This window comes from Scyliorhinus torazame, chromosome 3, assembly GCF_047496885.1.
Source record: "Scyliorhinus torazame isolate Kashiwa2021f chromosome 3, sScyTor2.1, whole genome shotgun sequence".
Taxonomy (NCBI): Eukaryota; Metazoa; Chordata; class Chondrichthyes; order Carcharhiniformes; family Scyliorhinidae; genus Scyliorhinus; species Scyliorhinus torazame.
In genome coordinates this window covers 25,749,927-25,772,616 of record NC_092709.1, presented here as the reverse complement: position 1 = coordinate 25,772,616, position 22,690 = coordinate 25,749,927, and the positions used below count along the sequence as shown (strand labels likewise).

Below are 22,690 nucleotides of genomic sequence, written 5' to 3'. Positions count from 1 at the left end.
CACGGAGAAGACCCACCACCACCCTCTCAATAAAACTTTTTTAAAAATTATTTCGTGGGATGTGAGCATTGTGGGCAAGGGTGGCATTTATTGTCCATCACCAATTGTTCTCGAGAAGGTGGTGCCATGTGAACAGTCCATGTGGTGTATGTACATCCACAGTGCTCTTAGGAAGAAAGTCCCAGACTTTTGGCTCAATGACAGTAAATAAACTGGGATATATTTCCAAGTCAGGATGGGTGTGTGACTGTAGAAGTTACAGGTTGTGGTGATCCCATGTGAAGTGGAGGGGTTTGGAAGGTTCTGTCTAAGGAAACAAGGCCGGCTGCTGCTCTACATTTTGCAAATGTAACACACTGTTGCCACTGTGCATTGGTGATAGATGGTGGGAGGAGGAAGAGAGGAGCATAAGGAAGAGGGCCAGGTGTTCCAGGTAGCATTGCAGTGAGAGACATCTGAGAGGGAAGATGCAGGCACAGGGGGTGCAGAGACAGTGAGACAGACGACACCACAGAAGGCTCCACTTTCCTGCTGCCAGAATGTACAGGCAGAAATCCAGCTACCTCAACATGTCCGAAGTCCAGTGCCTCAGGAAGCTCCGCCTCTCGAGGGACACCATGACATCATCATGTCACATGATTCGGCCGGAGATCACCTCCAACTGTATGGGTGGGCACCCAATGCTACCGGCCCTGAACGTAACAGATCTTTCCAGGGGTCAGTGAGGGATCTGTGTGGAGTGTCCCAATCAGCTGTCCAAAGCTGCATCATGCTTATCACTGATGCTCTGTTCAGACAGGCCATCACCTTCATTCATTCCCAGATGGACCAAGTCAGCCAGGCTGTGCAAGCCAGAGGCTATTGCTGGGTTCGTCTGCATCCAGGGTACTATAGACTGCACTCATGTGGCCATCAAGGCTCCAGTGAGTCAGCCTTTGTGAATGGGAAGGGTTGCCGCTGCATGAACGTGCCGATAGTATGTGACCACAAGAACCAGATTCTGCAAGTCTGCGCAAGGTATCCTGATAGCTCCCCACCAACGTCTAATTCTGTTCCGAAAGCTGTCTTCTCATGAGAGTCACCACTCGCTCATTGAAGGGCTGTGCAACCAGTGCTCACGGTCAGTGCAGTGCCCACGCTCTTCATGGACTCCCCACGACGGAGACCATGGCATGCAAAGTCTCTGGGATCTCCGCCAGACCTTCCCATGCATCTCACTGGATATATAGCATCTGCTGCCTGATGCACAACTCCAGAGACTCCGCATCTGCCTCAGCTCATCTTTGTCCTGGTTTTCTGCTGACAGCTGGCACCCTGTGCACTCTCTGCCCCTGCCAGCTCCTCATGTCCTCCCACAGTCCACCACCATCTGAACCGACAAACTAAGCCTCACTGACGTGCCTGTGTCTGAGCTGGTGCCTGGTACTGAGAAAGGGTGTGACACGGGTGGACCTGTGCGTGTGATCTCCTCCGGTGTCAATGGAGGGTCCTCAGCGTCCTGGCAGCCTCTGGAGGACGATGCATCTGAGGGAGGAAGACAATATGTCAGGGGTATTAATCGTCACACATTGAATGTGCACCCTCGGCAACATGGTGAGATGTGGACAACAAAATCCTGGTGGCACCATTACTGAAATACTTGAGACTCTTGTTTAGAATGTAAGCTTTTCAGATGGGAGAACCCAACATTGTTTGCAGTCTCCATCTGTCCACTCGTCTCTTACCTTCCTCCGAGACGTCTGCCTCTCCACGACCTGATGACCTTGGTGCACGCTCACACTTGTGCTCGAGGACATCCATCTCACATTTGCTCAGGATGAGCAGGTTGGCCAACCCAGCATCCATTCTTGTGCCATCAACGGAAATATTGCCTCCCTTCTCCTGTACTGACAAAGGTCCATTCAGCCCACCCCTCCAACCCACCCGTGAGCCGGAGAGTGGAGCTGAGTCCACAAAGATCAGCCATGATCTCATTAAATGGCGGAGCAGGCTCGAGGGGCCAGGTGGCCTACTCCTGTTCCTAGTTCTTATGTTCTTATGACATGCTCATCATATTTACTTACCTGACCCTTGTATGAGCCCAGTGTTCACTCTCCAGTGTCTGTCCCTCAGCAGGCATAGGTATATATGCTTTTGTCACACTGAACCTTACAATCTGACACCCTTGAGAGCCACAAAGAATGGCCGCCCCCTAAGCTTCTCCACACATCAGCTATCCGGTTACCCAACTGCTATCCGGTTACCAAACGGCTATCCGATTATCAAATGGCTATCTGGCGGCTATCCGGTTACCCAACGGCTATCCGGTTACCCAACTGCTTTCCGGTTACCCAATTACTGTCCAGTTACCCAACTGCTATCCAGTTACCCAACAGCTATCCAGTTACCCAATTGCAGTCCAGTTACCTAACAGCCATCCAGTTACCCAACTGCTATCCGGTTAGCCAACTGCTAACCGGTTACGCAACAGCTATCCGGTTACCCAACAGCTATCCGGTTACCCAACTGCTATCCAGTTACCCAACAGCTAACCGGTTACTCAACGGCTATACAGTTACCCAACTGCTATCCGGTTAGCCAACTGCTAACCGGTTACCCAACAGCTATCCGGTTACCCAACTGCTGTCTAGTTACCCAACTGCTATCCAGTTACCCAACAGCTATCTAGTTACCCAATTGCAGTCCAGTTACCCAACAGCCATCCAGTTACCCAACAGCTATCCGGTTACCCAATTGCAGTCCAGTTACCCAACAGCCATCCAGTTACCCAACAGCTATCCGGTTACCCAATTGCAGTCCAGTTACCCAACAGCCATCCAGTTACCCAACAGCTATCCGGTTACCCAATTGCTGTCCAGTTACCCAACAGCCATCCGGTTACCCAACAGCCATCCGGTTACCCAACTGCTGTCTAGTTACTCAACAGCTATCCGGTTATCCAACTGCTGTCTAGTTACCCAACAGCTATCCAGTTACCCAACAGCTATCCGGTTACCCAATTGCTGTCTAGTTACCCAACAGCTATCCGGTTACCCAACAGCTATCCAGTTACCCAATTGCAGTCCAGTTACCCAACAGCCATCCGGTTACCCAACAGCCATCCAGTTACCCAACTGCTATCCGGTTAGCCAACTGCTAACCGGTTACGCAACAGCTATCCGGTTACCCAACTGCTATCCAGTTACCCAACAGCTAACCGGTTACTCAACGGCTATACAGTTACCCAACTGCTATCCGGTTAGCCAACTGCTAACCGGTTACCCAACAGCTATCCGGTTACCCAACTGCTGTCTAGTTACCCAACTGCTATCCAGTTACCCAACAGCTATCTAGTTACCCAATTGCAGTCCAGTTACCCAACAGCCATCCAGTTACCCAACAGCTATCCGGTTACCCAATTGCAGTTCAGTTACCCAACAGCCATCCAGTTACCCAACAGCTATCCGGTTACCCAATTGCAGTCCAGTTACCCAACAGCCATCCAGTTACCCAACAGCTATCCGGTTACCCAATTGCTGTCCAGTTACCCAACAGCCATCCGGTTACCCAACAGCCATCCGGTTACCCAACTGCTGTCTAGTTACTCAACAGCCATCCGGTTACCCAACAGCTATCCGGTTATCCAACTGCTGTCTAGTTACCCAACAGCTATCCAGTTACCCAACAGCTATCCGGTTACCCAATTGCAGTCCAGTTACCCAACAGCCATCCAGTTACCCAACAGCTATCCGGTTACCCAATTGCAGTCCAGTTACCCAACAGCCATCCAGTTACCCAACAGCTATCCGGTTACCCAATTGCTGTCCAGTTACCCAACAGCCATCCGGTTACCCAACAGCCATCCGGTTACCCAACTGCTGTCTAGTTACTCAACAGCCATCCGGTTACCCAACAGCTATCCGGTTATCCAACTGCTGTCTAGTTACCCAACAGCTATCCAGTTACCCAACAGCTATCCGGTTACCCAATTGCAGTCCAGTTACCCAACAGCTATCCGGTTACCCAACAGCTATCCAGTTACCCAATTGCAGTCCAGTTACCCAACAGCCATCCGGTTACCCAACAGCCATCCGGTTACCCAACAGCTAACCGGTTACCCAATTGCTGTCCGGTTACCCAACAGCTATCCGGTTACCCAATTGCTGTCCGGTTACCCAACAGCTATCCAGTTATCCAATTGCAGTCCAGTTACCCAACAGCCATCCAGTTACCCAACAGCTATCCGGTTACCCAATTGCTGTCCAGTTACCCAACAGCTAACCGGTTACCCAACTGCTGTCCGGTTACCGAACAGCTGTCCAGTTACCCAACAGCTATACGGTTACCCAACAGCTAACTGGTTACCCAACTGCTGTCCGGTTACCCAACAGCTATCCGGTTACCCAATTGCTGTCCAGTTACCCAACAGCTATCCAGTTACCCATCAGCTATCCAGTTATCCAACTGCTGTCCGGTTACCCAACAGCTATCCGGTTACCCAACAGCTATCCGGTTACCCAATTGCTGTCCAGTTACCCAACAGCTATCCAGTTACCCATCAGCTATCCAGTTATCCAACTGCTGTCCGGTTACCCAACAGCTATCCAGTTATCCAACTGCTATCCGGTTACCCAACAGCTATCCAACTGCTATCCGGTTACCCAACTGCTATCCGGTTACCCAATTGCTGTCCAGTTACCCAACAGCTATCCAGTTACCCATCAGCTATCCAGTTATCCAACTGCTATCCGGTTACCCAACAGCTATCCGGTTACCCAACGGCTATCCGGTTACCCAATTACTTTCCAGTTACCCAATGGCTCTTTAGTTCTCTTTTCAACTGCTGTGGAATCCACATCACAATGTTCATGGGGTAGATTCCTGAATGCTCGCACTGTGAGGCATTGTTGGAGATCTTGAAGTGCAATGTAAAGATGCTGTCTGTCAAACTCCATTCAATCTGCTGTTTGTGTTAAGAGGGCAAAGCTCGGTATTAATGTTCACAGCCCAGGACAGTGGGAATGCTGCAATCCAAAGGGAAGATGTATATAGGCATAGAAAACTTGGAAACTGTGAACACAAGGAAAGGAATATACATGCACAGGACATTAGGAAACTTTGTATACAAGAGGATAAATCGATAGGTGCAGGACTGTATGCACCTATATGCTTCTGTATTCTTCACCCGATGCCGGTGTCGATGTATTTACATCGTGTACCTTGTGTTGCCCTATTATGTATTTTATTTTTATTTTATTTTATTTACATGTACTAAATGATCTGTTTGAGCTGCTCGCAGAAAAATACTTTTCACTGAACCACGGTACACGTGACAATAAACAAATCCAACAACTCCAACTTCGGGAAATCTTGCCTCCAACTGAGGAGCACTGTTTTCCAAAATTGTCCAGTATTTTCTGTTATGTTCTCTATTCTGCTTTACCTGGATGGCTCGGAAGCTTTGTTAACGAACAAAACTATAAATTTATTACACCACTAGCTAAGATTCGTTCAGATTCTTAAAGTAGAAGGTTATTGTATAAAACTATGCTATCTTAGAACTCTCAAGTATACAACTGCTCTCTATGCCTGACCCTCTTCCAGCTCTCCACTAACTCTCAACTCCTAATCATCTAATCCCATAATCCCCGAAGTCAAATATATATATATATAACTGTTCTGTGGTTCCCTCCAGTGGTAAGAAGCATTATCATTAACTTGTTAACCCTTTACATCCCAGTCAATATCCATCTCATTACCTTTTCCTGAGTTTTAAGCAGTTTACTTTGTACCAGGGCAATGCGAACTGCTAAATATAGACTTTGAAAGAAGAAAGACACTTTGTCTATTTTGCTAAATAGTCATTATCGTTCATTTGTGTTGGAAATTCAGCGGTTATTCAGTTGTTCAGTCCTTCTTCATGGAGTGAGTGTATCACATCTAGCCATGTGGAATATCAACTTATACATTTATTAAATATTGGTTTTAGTTGCTTTCTGAAGCATTAACAGCTTTCTGTGAGATTTTTTGAAGTTAAGTGAATAGTGGTTTTATTGCCTTGCACATTCAGGTCTTTCATCCTTGTGATTTATTGATATCTTTGGCAATGGTTATCTGACAATATCTTCAATATCATTGTAGCGGTTTGTTCAATACTACCTGCAGAGTGTTTTTTTTTTAAAGATATGAGTGCAGTGAAAGCTTTTTAATAAACTGTTTCGGCATCAAGAAAGCCTCGACCTTGGCTGTAAAAATATGATGAGGACTATCTTGAATTATTCACTTTCCATTCAAACTTTAATCCCGATTCCGAGTTGTATCAATTTCTAGGTGAAGATTTTCGCGAAAGCGGTGTTTATCTTGCCTAATCCCATAATGTCAAATCCGAATGGGGAAGCAGAGCCTTGTCATCTTCCCCACAGTATGTGCCTGGGATTTACAAAAGGAGTGTCAGTCTTGTGACATTTTCAGCTAAAAGCCTGCACAGGCACCTTGATGTGCTCTTAATGACTGATTTGCTTTCTCGTACATCTCTTGAGTTGAAGGTGGATTATCTTTGATTCCTGTCTCATACATGCCGTCTTCCCTTTGATTCTATTTTCCCCACAGTGACTTGTGTCTCTGGGAGTTGGCTGCCAGCAATGATTTGGTTTGATCTATAGTTTTGTTGGAGAATAAGCTTATTTCAGTGGAAATTAAATTCAAGTGCAATGGTTGGAAAAAGCCCAGCCCATCTACCTTTGCTTAAACATGGTAATCATCTGGAAAACCGAGCATGAGGACGTTCCTTTTTGGTATGTTTCATTTAGACTTCCTCACTGCAATGGGTTTTTAAAAAGAAAAGCGACTAAAAGCTTGCCCCTTGACACCTCGAAGATGCTTCTTCTGTGGCGTGTTCCAGAAGAGGTGATGTGTGGAATGTTTCTTCACTTGGATACCCCTGCTCGTCTCCGCCTTGTCCAGTGAATGAAATTAATGGACAAATAGCTGGAAGATGGGATTCATATCAGAATCAGCGTTCCAAGGGTTATAAACAAACCTCAAAGGTAAATATCGAGTGATAGAATTTGCCCTGCCCGATAGGTGTTTGTAAAACAGGAAACAAGGGCTTTTCTCTTTGGAGAGGAGGAGGATGAGAGGCGACTTAATAGAGGTTTACAAGATGATGAGGGGGATAGATAGAGTGGACGTTCAGAGACTATTTCCTCGGGTGGATGTAGCTGTTACAAGGGGGCATAACTATATTCAGGGTGGGAGATATAGGAGGGATGTCCGAGATAGGTTCTTTACTCAGAGTGGTTAGGGTGTGGAATGGACTGCCTGCTGTGATAGTGGAGTCGGACACTTTAGGAACTTTTAAGCGGTTATTGGATAGGCACATGGAGCACACCAGAATGACAGGGAGTGGGATAGCTTGATCTTGGTTTCGGACAATGCTCGGCACAACATCGAGGGCCGAAGGGCCTGCTCTGTGCTGTACTGTTCTATGTTCTATGTTCTATCTCAGATTGTAAAATTGATGTGCGTTTTGCACCCAAGGAGTCTGCATTAGAGCCACTTTTATGGCTACGATGTACAAAAATGATCTGGACTGATGAATCGAGGGGATGCAATGCTGGTGACACCAGATTGAGGCAAATTGTGACCTGTGCAGATGGACCGAGGTATATTTAACAGGATGGGCAGAGAGCTGGCAGATACAGTTCAATGTAGAAAAATGTGAAATAATCCTGTTTGGGACTGAGAACAGAAGGAAGGAAACGTACTTTAAATGAACAGAGAGTCCTCTTGGCGATTCTTCCTCTTGCTCAGAGATGCCAATGCAAACTGATTAATCCCTCTATCCTAAATTCTGCCTAGATCGGGGGGAAGAGAGTGAGGTGTGGAGTGGGGTGGTCACCTACTCATCCGCACCTAACCGCTTTTGTGATTTCTTAACTCATACAAAATACTTGAACAAAAGCTCGCACTTGTGGAGTGCCTTTCACGACTCGCTAATGAAGTACTTTTCGAAGTGTAGGCACAGTTGTGATGCAGGAACCACTGCACCCTAACACTCCAATATTTCTGCAACCTTCTGTGGAGTAATTTTACATAATATTCAAAGAGCACAAGGCCTGCACTTCTGTGCTATTAGTATGAGCTGCATGTTGAACACATACACACGTAGAAACATTCAGCAGACTTTGATCTTGACCGTTTGCAATTTTGCTACACCTTTTTTTTTTAATCTGGGGAAATCCTGTTTCCTGAACTCTCTGAAGCATCTGCCGGAAATGCTCAGGTTTTGAAATTCCCCGGTTGTTTTCATGCGACCATTTCCTTGATCATTTTACTTCAGAAACTGAGAGTGTCCAATTGCTTTCCTTGGGCCTACTGCAGTTGCCAGTAGAAATGATGGTTTCCCCCGAGTCACATCCGACTCCTATTCTCTTTTGAAAAGATAATCATAGATTCTAGTTCCTAGTGTCAACAAAAGTCGTATGAAGGGGTCAGTTACTCTTTTGAGAACTGGAAAAAAAAGCTGCAGGTTGAAAAAGGGCCAGCACGGATTTGTGTCGCTTAGAGGGAGACTTTTGATGGACAACACCCCAGGCCCCACACTTCGGACCCCCCCCCCACCCACCCAGATGATACAATTTCAAAACTTTTACCCTAAATCTTTCCCAGCGTTGCTCAAACATTGTATCTTATCTGGAGGATTCTTGTCATGTTTACATGTTATTGTGGCATGAATCTTTAAGGCCACATCTCTGGCTAACCAAATCCTCTCATTCATTGTTGCGGTCAAACAGAGGGCAATTGTATCTGACTGTAAATTTCAGGCTTCATGTCCAAGTGTTGAAGATTTATTTGTCGACAACAGGTCATCGACCTGGAATATTTGGCTGAATTTTAGCCCCAGGTCCTGAGCCTGATGCCGGGCTGAATTCCAACCACCTCTGAGAACCTTGTTCAATTAAGGGTGGAAGGAGGGGGCTTCAGAAGCTGGGAGGATCAATGGGGGCGCCTGGCTCTGGGTGGCTGGTATTGCCACTGTTGGTGGAAGATCAAGGCTTCAAGATGGAGGCGCCCTATGAAGACTTGTAAATAATGCAAATGATATTGTGCCACAGCTGCCAAACCACCATAGTAGAGAAGGAATCCATGCCATCCAATGCATCCAGGCTGAACTGCTTTTAGGTACATCTATGGGGGGGGGGGGGGGCCTTGCCCATCCGCCTCCCTTTCCACCATGGCCTGCCACAACTAGGCTGCCAGAATTTCATCCACGGCTGCATCCACACGGAAAATCAAGTTCCCAGCGGCATCCCATTGCTCCTGACCGGAAGTGAGAAGATTCCCATCCGTTATTTTAAACTACCACTGTGTGCTGCACATTTCATGCCTCTTCACATTTAAGTACAGTTAGTTGAAAGACTCCTTACGGGTTCGAGATGAACACCAAATTGAACGGGGCCTTTCGAGTTAATAGATAGCACATCGAAAGCCAATTGATTAACTGATTAATAGAAGGAAAGCTGCCACCTTTACCCAACCAAGGTCTTTATGTGATCCCAGTCCCACAACAATAATAATCTTTATTGTCACAAGTAGGCTTACATTAACACTGCAATGTTACTGTGGAAAGCCCCTAGTTGCCACATTCCGGCGCCTGTTCGGGTACACAGGAGGAGATTTCAGAATGTCCAAATGACCTAATAGCACGTCTTTCGGGACTTGTGGGAGGAAATTGGAGCACCCGGAGGAAACCCACGCAGACACAGGGAGAATGTGCAGACTCTGCACAGACGGTGACCCAAGCCGGGAATTGAACCTGGGACCCTGGGCTGTGCAGCCATAGTGCTAAGAACTATGCTACCGTACTGCCCCATGTAGACTCTCCAACTGCTCTCAAAAGCAAGCCGCATGGTCGTATTAAACTACTATCTGCAGCGGTTCACAAAAACGAGCCATCATCCATCAGAGAATTTGGGGATGGTCCATGGTTGCCCATATCCCGGGAAGTGTGTGTGTGTGTACATCTTCATTTTGTAGAGTTAGCGGTGTAGTGGCAGGTGACGCAATTCCTGAAGGATCCGGTGTAGGTTCTCCAGTCCTATGCTGCACATGTTGAGTAGTGAAGCTACAACACTTACGCTCAAGCGTCTGTGCTCCCCTCATACACAGCTCCCTGCTTAGACTGTGGGATCAGTCAGTTTACTCTCAGATGCCGATTCATGTTGCCTTTGTAACTTAGTTTTGCTCGTGACTGGTCTCCTGGCTGTGCTTTCCTGATGCTACCTTAGATGGACGCTGATAATCATGTTGTCAAACACCTCTGAAGTGTTGCAGTCTCCTGACACCTACCAATAAAGAACAATCTGATCGAAAGTTTCTCCTTTTGGTGTCAACGTGTGCCCTTGAATTTGATTGAGTTCTGTTGTGGTTCAATTCATGATTAGCACTGCACTGGGACCTGTCACTTCCATTGCTTGTGGCCAAAAGGAAACTGCCACAGACATCAGTCTTTCCATCCAGATGCCTTGTCAAACATTTATCAGTTTTGCTGCAAACTTGTCCTGTAGATTCAGAGGGACTGATGCATCTGTCATGCAGAACGATGTCGAGTAGAACGGTGATGTTTTTAACAATTTTAATTTATTGCTTTCTCTTGCTTTAAAGCAGTTTATGAGGGGAGATTGTTTGTGATTCTGTACATTGAGCAATGCCATGCTGTGTAACCATAGAATCCCTATGGTGCAGAAGGAGGCCATTCGGCCCATCAAGTCTGCACCGGCCCTTGGAAAGAGCACCCGACCTATCCCTGTAACCCATTAACCCCACCTAACCTTTTGGACACTAAGGGGCAATTTAGCATGGCCAATCCACCTAACCTGCACACCACTGGACTGTGGGAGGAAACCGGAGCACCCAGAGGAAACCCACGCAGACACGGGGAGAAAGTGCAAACTCCACACAGTCACCCAAGGCCGGAACTGAACCCGGGTCCCTGGAGCTGTGAGGCAGCAGTGCTAACCACTGTGCCACCGTGCCGCCAGAGGAGCAGGTGCAGGCCATTCGGCCCCTTGAGTCTCTTCTGCCATCCAGTTAGATAATGGCTGATTTGTATCTTAACTCCATTTTCAGTAACAATAAACAACAGTATCCTGCATTGATAGAGCAACTTTAACAAAGAAAAAAATGCCCCTAAGAGTTTACCAAGAGCGTTACCAATAAAAAAAAAATTGTGACACAGGGATTGAAGGAGACATCAGGACATAACAAAAATGTGGTCAAACTGGTAAGTTATAAGGAGCATCTTAACAGAGCCGATAATGGAGGGAATTCCAGCAATTGGGACTCAAGTATCTTAAAGCACAATGATGGAGCAATTAAAATCAGGGTTGCACAGGATGCCAGACGTGGCGATATTCGGAGAGTGAAGTCTTGTGGGTTTGGAAGAGTTTGCAGAGGTAGGAAAGAGCAAGGCTCTGCAGGGTAGGAAGCCAGTAGAGATCAGCAACTTCAGTGATGGGTGATGCAATTTCAGATATGGGCAGCAGAGCTTTGGATGAGCACAATGGGAGGTCAAGCAGAAGAGCAGTGGAATAATCAAGTCCAGAAGTAACAAAGGCATGGGTGAGGGTTTCAGCAGTAGATGAGCTGAGGTAAGGGTCCTGTCTGCAAGGCTACAGAGGTTGAAGTCTTGGTGGTGAAATGGATATATGGGTGGCACGGTAGCACAGTGGTTAGCACTGTTGCTTCACAGCACGAGGGACCCAGGTTTAATTCCCGGCTTGGGTCACTGTCTGTGCGGAGCCTACACGTTCTCCCCGTGTCTGCGTGGGTTTCCTCCGTGCACTCCGGTATCCTCCCGCAAGTCCCGAAAGACTGCTTGTTAGGTGAATTGGACATTCTGAATTCTCCCCCAGTGTACCCGAACAGGTGCCGGAATGTGGTGACTGGGGGATTTTCACAGTAACTTCATTGCAGTGTTAATGTAAGCTTACTTGTGACACTAATAAAGATAAAGATTATTGGTATTTTTATATGGTCAAACACAGTGCAATCCACCTGCCTTGGCTTCCTAATTCTTAATACCTATGCCTGACAAAAATATATCGATCTCGGCATTAAAATTTCCAATTGACCAATTTTTTTATGGGGAAGAGAGCTCCGGTTTCCCCATGTCTGTGTGAAGAATTGCTTTGTGACAGTAACACGGAACAGCCTTGCTCCAACTTTGAGAGGTTGTGTCCCCTTTTGCTGGACGAGTGGGAACTGTGGTAGAGATTGGCACTCATCACGCTGTTCTTGATGATCAGAGCTGCACCTCGAGCAAATTGTTTCTGCAGTGCTGCTGTGCATTTTCCTCTGTCGAGTCCCATTGCTGTCACACTGTTTTCAATTTGCTGTCATTCCTGCAGGTATTTATCGCACAGAGAAGGATAAAGGCACTTTGTACGAGCTGACATTCAAGGGGGACCGAGCTCAGGAGTTCAAACGCCTAGTTTTATTTCGTCCCTTTGGCCCTGTCATAAAGTTGAAGAAAGCAAAGGTGGACACTTCCAACATGCTGATTAACATCATAGTGCCTCTGGCAAAAAGAGCCGACAAATTTCGACAATTTATGTACAATTTCAGGTAAATTATTAGTTTTATTTCCATTCATGTAAAAGCTGTTTTAGGTAGCAGTCTATTCAAATAAGAGAAGTGATTTGCTCACCCTCAACTCCACAATGCATGATTCATGAAGAAATGGTAATATTGTTCCAAGCTCTTTGGCTAATTAATGTGATTCCTGTACTATGTGGTTTCTCAGCTTCTTAATGATTGGGGGAAACATCAATGGCTGGAGCATTGACTGCTGCACCAGAAATAGGTCTCAGAGGGCGTAAAATCCTAATGTGTTCAGATGTCCATCTCTGCTGCTTTCATTCCGATGTAGAAACTGACTACAGATGGAAGGACCATAGCCTTAAAGACAGTGGGTGGGATTCTCCAACCCCCCGCTGGGTCGGAGAATCGCCGGGGGACAGCGTGAATCCCGCCCCTGCCGGGCGCCGAATTCTCCGGCACCGGAGATTCGGCGGGGGCGGGAATCGCGCCGCGCCGGTCGGCGGCTCCCCCCCCCCCCCCCCCGGCGATTCTCCGGCCCGCGATGGGCCGAAGTCCTGCTGCTGTAATGCCGGTCCTGCGGCATTAAACCACCTCCCCTACCAGCGGGACCAGGCGGCGTGAGCGGGCTCCGGGATCCTTTTGGGGGGGAGGGGGGGATCTGGCCCTGGGGGGTGCCCCCACGGTGGCCTGGCCCGCGATCGGGGCCCACCGATCTGCGTGCGGGCCTATGCCGTGGGGGGGCACTCTTTCCCCTCCGCCTCGGCCACGCTCCCATGCAAGCACGGACTTCCGCTGGCCGGTAGAGTCCCTTCGGCCCTGGCTGGAGTGATGCACTGGCCTTCCACGCCAGCCGGCGGGACGGCAACCAGTCCGGCGTGGGCCTAGCCCCTAAAGTGAGGGCTTGGCCCCTAAAGTTGCGGAGAAATCTGCACCTTTGGGGCGGTCCGACGCCGGCGTGGTTCACGCCACTCCATCCCGCCGGGACCCCCCGCCCCGCCGGGTAGGGGAGAAGCCCGCCCCGTATACCTGGGGCGAGATTCTCCGACCCCCCGCTGGGGGGTGCCCCCACGGTGTTGTGGCCCGCGATCGGGGCGCACCGATCCGCGGGCAGGCCTGTGCCATGGGGGCACTCTTTCCCTTCCGCCTCCGCCACGGTCTCCACCATGGCGGAGGCAGAAGAGACTCCCTCCACTGCGCATGCGTGGGAAGCTGTCAGCGGCCGCTGACGCTCCCGCGCATGCGCCGCCCGGAGATGTCATTTCCGTGCTAGCTGGCGGGGCACCAAAGGCCTTTTCCGCCAGCTGGCGGGGCGGAAATTCGTCCGGCGCCGACCTAGCCCCTCAAGGTTGGGGCTCGGCCCCCAAAGATGCGGAGCATTCCGCACCTTTGGGGCAGCGCGATGCCCGTCTGATTTGCGCCGTTTTGGGCGCCAGTCGGTGGACATCGCGCCATTTCCGAAGAATTTCGCCGCAGGTCACTCTAATAGCCAAACACTACAGCCCTGTCCTGGGTTACCCAAATAGAGGAAGGAGAAATAAACTCAGAAAATGCTGGAACGGCTCAGCGGGTCTGACAGCATCTGTGGAGAGAGAAACCGAGTCAATGTTTTGAGCCCTTGGGACTCTTTTTCAGAGCTGAAGTGGGGTGGAAATGTGATGGATTAAATCGTTGGCGAGGGGGTGGGGAGAATTAGAGCACTATAGAAGGTCACAGATAGGTGGGAGCTAAGGAGAGATTGACAAAGATGTCATGGACACAAGGCAAAGGGAGTGCTAATGGTGGTGATAAAGATTAAAGAAGGTGCAAATAATGGCATAAAAGGGAAGATAGCAGAATGTGTTGATAGCAGAACAAAGGTCAGCAGTCTATGAAAGCAAAACAAGTTACAGATGGCCCTGTGTGGGGGGGAGGGGGGAATTGAGATTTTAAAAAGAAATCAACATGGGGGCAATAGTTCATGGTCTGAGGTTGTTGACCTCAATGTTAAGTCGTAAAGGCTGCACAGTGATTAATCGGAAGGTGAAAGAGAGCCTTGTAGCAACTTCCTCCCCTCCTTCCGAGACTTACCTTCCAAAGCTTTCAAACTCAAGTCTTGTTTTTAAGCTTTGGAGTGTTGTGCTATTTTAAGCCCGCTTGTTAGTACTTCTGAAGAATCACCCTCATGTATCACCTACTGAGGCTTCTAGGTGCTGGTTTAGCACAGTGGGCTAAATAGCTGGCTTGTAATGTAGAGCAATGCAGAACAATGCCAGCAGCGCGGGTTCAATTCCCATACCGGCCTCCCTGAACAGGCGCCAGAATGTAGGGACTCGGGGCTTTTCACAGTAACTTCATTGAAGCCTACTTGTGACAATAAGCTACTATTATTATTATTCACTCAGAATCCTCTGTTGCATCAGCATTGTCCAATTCAGTTAAGAACAGGAGATATTTTTTAGTCAACTGGGGATTTTAATTGACTGCCATACCTATCCACTAGTAGGAAGAGTCACTATCATCGGACTCGATACTGGTAATGGTGAAGTTCTTGATGTGGGATCTCCTTACAGGAGAGATTGGGGACCTCTGATCCCAAGAGAGTGGCTCAGAGTTTCAGCTGGAAAGTGATGGCGCTGGATGCTAACCTCAAAAGTAAGCTGCCCTCAAAGATCCAGCCAGCTCCTCTGTGCTGTCTCGATGATAACTTAATTTTGACAGTCCACTAGAGTGATGTCATCAGGCATAAGCGGCTCATCACACTGACAAATTCTTAAAGATTGGGACATACGATTAAAGTTGAAACTGAAGAATCACACACTTAAAAAAAAATGTCTGTAGCTTTTTTTTTAACACACTGGAGAATTCTGACATCCCAGAAATATGGGCCGGGATTCTCCGATCCTGCGGCGACCGGAGAATCGGCGCTAATTGCGCCCGGGCGGTCGCTGCCGTGCCGGTCGAGGGCCGTTGAAAGCGCCGCCCCCCCCCCCCCGCCGATTCTCCGTGTTCGACGGGCTGCGTGTCCGCCGGGTTCGGCCGAGTCCCGCCGCCGCGGTTTACGTATGGTCCCACCCACCGGGACCTCGGAGTTCTGGCTGCGGGGGCCGTCTTGGTGGGGAGGCGGGTGGATCCAACTCTGAGGGCGGATCTCCATGGTGGCCAGGCCCACGATCGGGGCCTACTGATTGGCGGATAGGCTCATTCCGGGGGGGGGGGGGGTGCTATGTACGCCCGCGCCGGGCCCCTGTAGAGTCCGCCATGTTGTCCAGAAGCCGGCACGGAGACGGTAACCCACGCGCATGCGCCGGTGCAGAGACGGCCAAATGCAACAAGACCTGGACAATATCCAGGGCTGACAAGTGACAAGTTACATTTGTGCCACACAAGTGCCAGCCAATGATCATCTTCTACAAGAGAGGATCTAACCATCACCCCTTGACATTCAATGGCATTATTATCGCTCGATCCCCACAATCAACATCCTGGGGATTACCATTGATCAGAAACTGAACTGGACTAGCGACATTAATACTGTGGCTACCAGGGCAGGTCAAAGGCTAGAAATCTTACGTGAGTAACTCACCTCCTGACCACAAAGCCTGTCCACCATCTACAAGGCACAAGTCAGGAGTGTAATGGAATACTCTCCACTTGCATGGATGAGTGCAGCTCCAACAACACTCAAGAAGCCCCACACCATCTGGGACAAAGCAGCCCCGCTTGATTGCTCCTCCTTCCACAAACATTCAATCCCTCCACCACTGACGAACACTGGCAGCCTTGTGTACCATCTACAAGATGCACTGCAGTAACTCACCAAGGTTCCTTAGACAGCATCTTCAAAAACGACCACTATCATCTAGAAGGACAAGAGCAGCAGATACCTGGGGGTTCCCCTCCAAAGTAACTCACCACCCTGACTTGGAAACATATCGCCGTTCCTTCACTGTCGCTGGGGCAAAACCCAGGAACTTCCTCCCTAACAGCATAGTGGGTGTACCTACACCTGAAGGAGTGCAGCGGTTCAAGAAGGCAACTCACCACACCAGCTTTTAAAGGGCGACTAGGTATGGGCAATAAATGCTGGCCTAACCAGCGACGGCCACATCCCGTCAATGAATAATAATAAAAATTTAGTAATTATGACTTTTTACACCGCTAAAAACCGAGTTACACCTCATTCAACAAGTGTAGCATTTTGAAGGCCCTTTACAGATGTTAACAGGTTAAAAAGTGGAAATCCATGCCAAATCAAGTTATTTTTAAGATCTCCCTGTGGTGAATCATGTACAGCAACTTCTGAATTTCCACATGTGTGCGCCAGAAATTGCCGTCAATTTCACTGTTGAAATAACAGCAACCCCGACAGTTTCTCCACCATTGCAATCGCGAAATCAGGCCAATATCTCAAGTGGAGGCAACAGTCATAACCACAACTTAAAAGGGAAGTGTAACAGATTGACATTGGAGGTTATGGTTGCCTAATGGTTATAGCACTGGACCAACGATCTACAGGTTGTGAGTTCAAATCCCACCTGGCATGCTGTGGAATTGAGTTGGAAGAACCTGGTGATTGGTGGGGTGGTAATGAATGACAATGAAAGGTTGTTGTAAAAACCCAAGCTCTCCGTCCGGACGCACTCTGTTTCAGTAGCGAAACAACAGAACAGATGCAACTATGGTGTCATAAGCCAAAGAGGCCTTGCTGGAATCCATCTGCTTCCTGACACCTATGTCAGTGCCTTAGTCTGTTTGCAAAACACTTTGCAACCTTCTGTTTCCTTCTGGCTCACAGATTTTTGCAAAAATAACTGGGCTGATAGAGAAGGACGCAACATTTTTCCAGCCTGCTGATGCATTAAAAAAAAAATTCTGGATGTGGATGTCACAGGCAAAGGTGAAAATTATTGCTCTTGCTTAATTGCCCTGAGAAGATGGTAGTGGGCCACATTCTTGAACTGCTGTCACCTATGATCCTTTGTAGCGGTTTGCTAGTTCACTTCAGGAACATAGGAACATAGGAATTAGGAGCAGAAGTAGGCAGTTCAACTCTCTGAGTCTGCTCCGCCATTCAATCAGATCATGGCTGATCTCTTCCTGATCTCAAATCCACCTCCCAACCTGCTCCCCACACCCCTGTAACCTGTTTTTAAATTCAGAAATATACCTATCTCCTTCTTGAAACCATTTAATGACTCAGACTCCACAACACTATGGGGCAACCAGTTCCACAAATTCACCACCCTCTGCGAGAAGTAGTTCCTCCTCATCTCTGTTCTAAATCTACCGCCTCTCAACCTACATCTCTGACCTCTCGTTCTAGAACCGTTCTAGACCTCTCGTTCAGAGGGCAATTATGAGTCAACCATGTTGATGTGGGACTGCAGTCACTTAGGTCAGACCTGCTAATGACAGCAGGGTTCTGTCCCTGAAGGATAGTGGTGAACCAGTAATGCTTTTGCAACAATCCAGCGGCTACGTGGCTCCTATTGCTGACACTTCTCAAACTAGGATTTGCGCGGGCACTGCTTGGGTGCTGCACGGTCATGACCCTTTCCACCCTGAGTGATGCACTCACCTGAGCTCCTCCAGCGGGTCTGCCCTCCATATGCATGCTGAGGGAGACCAGTGATAATCCACGCTGGCGTGCAATCTCACCCACATGAATGGATCATCTAACAGCAGAGGAATGATCAAATGTAGAGTCTTGGTAATGGCATTTATTCCAATGGGGTTCCTGACGTTGAACGTCGAGATTCCCATTACGCCATTGGGGGGGGGGGGGGGCGGATGATGACAATTACGATGAGCTTCCTGTCACTGTAAAACACATCTAAGGCCTTTTAAACCTAGAGCTAGACCAGTGAGTAGTGAAATCAGAAAGGACCATTTCCACACAGTGCAATCTGGAACTCTTTCCTTTAAAATGTTGTAGATGGTGGGGGTCAATTGAAGTGTTCAAGCCTGAGATCCATAGATTTATGGCAAGAGTATCCAGGCGTATGGATCAAAGGTGGCTGAATGGCATTGGTCTACTTGAATAGCAGAGAAGGCTCAAGGGGCTGGATGGTCTCCTCCTGTATCTTGGGCGGGATTCTCCGCTGTATCATCAAGGGCCAAGCTCAATCAGGAGCCCACAAGATTTCTGGTGTGGCATGCTGGTGGGATTCTCCGTTTCACCGGCTGGCTAATGGGGTTTGCCTTTGTGGGGCAGCCCCACGCTGTTGGGAAAACCCCGGGCTGCCGGCGCAACAGAGAATCCAGATGGCGGAGGATTCAGCCCCTTGTGTCCGAGTGGGCAAATCTTGCCCACGGTCAGTGGTTTCTTGGTTGCCCTGACGTGCTTTGAATTCTGCCCACAGTGGGACACGTTCCAGAGAATGACAAAACAACAAGCAAAATTCTCCGCCTAGCAACGCCACAAATGTGAACCGTAATCGGCAGAGAATCAGGCATCCGGCCAAAATCAAAGTCAGCACCTGGCGCCAATTCAGGCGCCATGCGGACGGCGGGCGGGAGGCGGCCGCACAAGGGAGGGCTCCCGTTCGGCAACGGCATTTTCGGGGCTTTAAGCCCGGTCCCAGGGTCCACGGAGGCGGCAGAAGCAGGGAGAAGGCACGGAGGAGGCACAGTGAAGACACAGGAGGAAAAAAAGAACAAAGAAAAATGTCGAGGGTGAGCAAGAAAACAGCCGGAAAAAAAACAGCTGAAGGTCCGTCGGGGAGTGGAAAGGTCACCGCGGGGTCACCAAGGAAAATGGAGGCTGGAGCACCAAGGAAGGCCGCACTGCTTACGGCTGAAGAAATAACTACGGTGATGGCTGCGGAATTTGAAAAGCAGTTGGCGCAGATTGCGAAATGCATGGAGACGGTGAGGAAGGAGATGAGGGAGGTTTTGAGTGTGCTGGTGGAGGAGGCGGTTTCCCCGGTGAGGACGGAGGTGGCGAGCGCAGTGGCGGAGGTGCGAGAGCAAGGGGAGGCGCTGAAGGAAGTGGAGGAGACTTTATTGCAGCACGGTGATCAACTTGCCTGGATGGGGAAAGAGATGCGGCAGGTGATGAATACTAACAAGGATCTGCAAGGAAAAATGGAAGACCTGGAAAACAGATCCAGGCGACAGAATTTGAGGATTGTGGGGCTGCCCGAAGGAGTTGAAGGACCGAAGCCGACTGAGTATTTTGCCGCGATGTTGGCAAAACTATTGGGGGAGGGGGAGGATCCCTCCCGATATGAACTGGATCGGGCTCATCGGTCGTGGAGGCCTGTACCAAAGGCGAGTGAGCCGCCAAGGGCAGTGACTCTGCTTCCGTAGGTACAGTGTGAAGGAGAAGGTCCTGAGCTAGGCCAAGCAGAAGCGGGTGGTGCAGTGGGCTGGAGCTTGTATACGTGTATACCAGGACTTTACGGTGGAGCTGGCAAGGAGGCGTGCTGCCTTCAACCGGGTGAAGAGGGCACTGTACATTAGCAAGGTGCGGTGCGGCATTGTATATCCAGCGAAGCTGAGGGTGACTTACAAGCTCAGGGACTTTTATTTTGGAACGGCGGAAGCAGCGGAGGAGTTTGCGAAAGCAGAAGGACTGTGGCAGAACTGACAAATTGAGGAATGGCCATGTGCCGATGTAACCTCATGACTGTATTTTCTTCTTTTTTGTATCACTGCGCGCGGGTGTAGAGACTAGAGGAGCCAATGTGGTATATATTTGGACAAGGGAAGGGACGGGACTTTCACTCGACATGAGGGCTCTTTGTGGTGTAGGTGGATATGCGGGGTTGGTGTGCTAAAAGGGGATCTTTGGGCTTTCCTAGCGCCGGGCAAGTGGGAAAGGGACCCGGGCGGGGGCCTCCACGCTGGCCGGTTTAAGCCGGCCAGTGAACGGGAGTGAGGTGGGGGGAGGGGCTGCGGCCAGCGGAGCCTGGCAGAACAGGGTCCGAGTGGTCTAGCCGGGGTGGAAAGTTGGGGGGAAGGAACCGAGGTTGGGAGGAGGAGTTTTACAAGAAGCAGGGAGGAGCTGGAGACCTGGGGGGGGGGGGGGGGGGGGGAGCTGTGTAAGATTAAGGGTGACTACGGGTAATCCCTGATTCCTTTTTGTCATTTGTTTATGTAAACAGGCGGGTTGAGGTTTGGAGGTTGGTGGGTAGATGGGATCGTTGTTATTATGGGGACTGACATATCTTGCTGATTATTGTTTATTGTTGATGGATGTAAATGTGGGAGAAAATGTGAAAAAGGAGGAGAATAAAAAACTTTAAAAAATAAAAAAAATTCAGGCGCCATGCTCCGGTCCCTCGCTGATGGCGATAATGAGGTTTGAGCCCCATGCGGTGGTGGCATACAAAACCGGCATTTGCATGCGCTAAACATGATTAGCGGGTTGGACACAATGTGCTCCGCCCTTCCGCTTGCTCCACTCCTCTCAGGTGGAAGTCACGCGGGGTGAATATTACAAACGTGGACTGGGCACCATGGCTGTGGAGGGAGAGCCGGAGGCTAAAAAACACTGAAAACCCGTTGAAAACTGTCATGCTTGCTGGGGGGGGTGGCTTCCCGGGCCGGGGGCAGTAGTGTGTAGTGACTTGGTGCCAAGTCCATGGACTTGGGGTGTTGCCCTTGGGATCGGGTAGGCCTGACTCAAACCGCCATTGCTGGAGTCTATATTATAAACGCACCCCTTTGGTACTGCTTACAGGCTCCTGGCTGCTCACACTGCTGAGTGCTGCTTGTGGCCTTTTAATGTTCAGAAGGCCCCTGGTCGTCCCTCTGGATACCCTCATACCCCAGCTGTACCATCAAGGGCCAAGCTCAATCAGGAGCCCACCAGGTGTTAGCACTCCTCACAAGCGCTGCCCAATTCCGAGGAAGCAAGTGATCAGCAGGGCTCACCCAACCAGAGGACACCTGTACTGCAGCCTTTAGACCCCTCCCTGGTTCTCTGCCCCTCTCAGGGCAGAGGCCTCACCAGTGATCCCCACCCCTCCGGATCACCAGTTGTCTCCCCCTGGTGAGACTGGCAACGCTGACTGCCTCTGCCACAACCTCCCAGGCAGTGTTCAGGAGGGCAGGCATGAGTCTGCAGCCCACCCTGGGGCCGCAGACTTTGACTTTGCCGTGTGGAAGTTTGTTTAGCTCTTGCTGCAAAAGCTTCCAACACGTTCCATGGTCAGTGCTCCGAGATTATTGGTCTAATCATTTTGGAGCAGTATTTTTGCCTCCATGCTGACGCCTGACCATTTTATTATACTTCTCAGTATTTACTAGCAATAAGCACTCAATAAATTATCTCACATCCCTTGCTGTGTGCTAAGAATTATTCATTTTAATCATTTTCTTTCAGGGGTGAGTTTAGAAGTAGATTTATAGACGTTTACAGCATGAAAACAGACCTTCCAGCCCAACTTGTCCATGCCGTCCAATTTTTGCCACTAAGCAAGTCCCAATTGCCCACATTTGACCATAACCCTCTATACCCACTGTCTAAATGCTTTGTAAAAGACAAAATTGTACCCGCCTCTACTGCTGCCTCTTGCAGCTCATTCCAGACACTCACCACCCTCTGGGTGAAAGAATTGCCCCTCTGGACCCTTTTGTATCTCTCCCCTCTTAGCTTAAACCCATATCCTCGAGTTTTAGACTCCTCTACCTTTGGGAAATAATGTTGACTATCTACCTTATCTATGCCCCTCATTATTTTATAGATTTCTACAAGATCACCCCAAAGCCCCCATTCTCCAGGGAAAATAGTCCCAGTTTGTCCAGCCTCTCCTTATAACTCAAACCATCAAGTCCCGGTAGCATCCCAGTAACATAATTTCACAGAACATATCCAAGATCTCACTAATAACTAAAATAAAATTTTAACTTTATCTTTATCTTTAGTATACAATGAGACTTTTTTCCTGTTTGAATGCAGTGCCACAAGGAATTATCATTTCCTTTATGTTTTCTCTACTGAATGAAATATAAGGGGCGGGATTCTCCCAGCCCTGCGCCGGCCTGAGAATCCCCGCGAACGGGCCACGCCGCCCCGACGCCGGCACACGATTCGGTCGCGAGCCGCTCTACGTGGCTGGCCCGCCGATTCTCTGGCCCGGATAGGCCGAGCGGCCGTAGGAAAAGAGCCGAGTCCCACCGG

At 49.2% G+C, this 22,690-nt stretch overlaps 1 protein-coding gene across 2 annotated transcripts in view; it reads left to right on the top strand.

The window, feature by feature from the left end:
* Positions 1–22,690, top strand: part of LOC140408353 (chondroitin sulfate N-acetylgalactosaminyltransferase 1-like) — a 280,049-nt gene that overhangs the window by 191,931 nt on the left and 65,428 nt on the right. For both annotated transcript variants that reach the window (XM_072495438.1, XM_072495437.1), the window contains exon 3: positions 12,390–12,606. In XM_072495438.1, the coding sequence (XP_072351539.1) occupies positions 12,390–12,606 (217 nt within the window). The remainder of the gene's footprint in view (positions 1–12,389; positions 12,607–22,690) is intronic.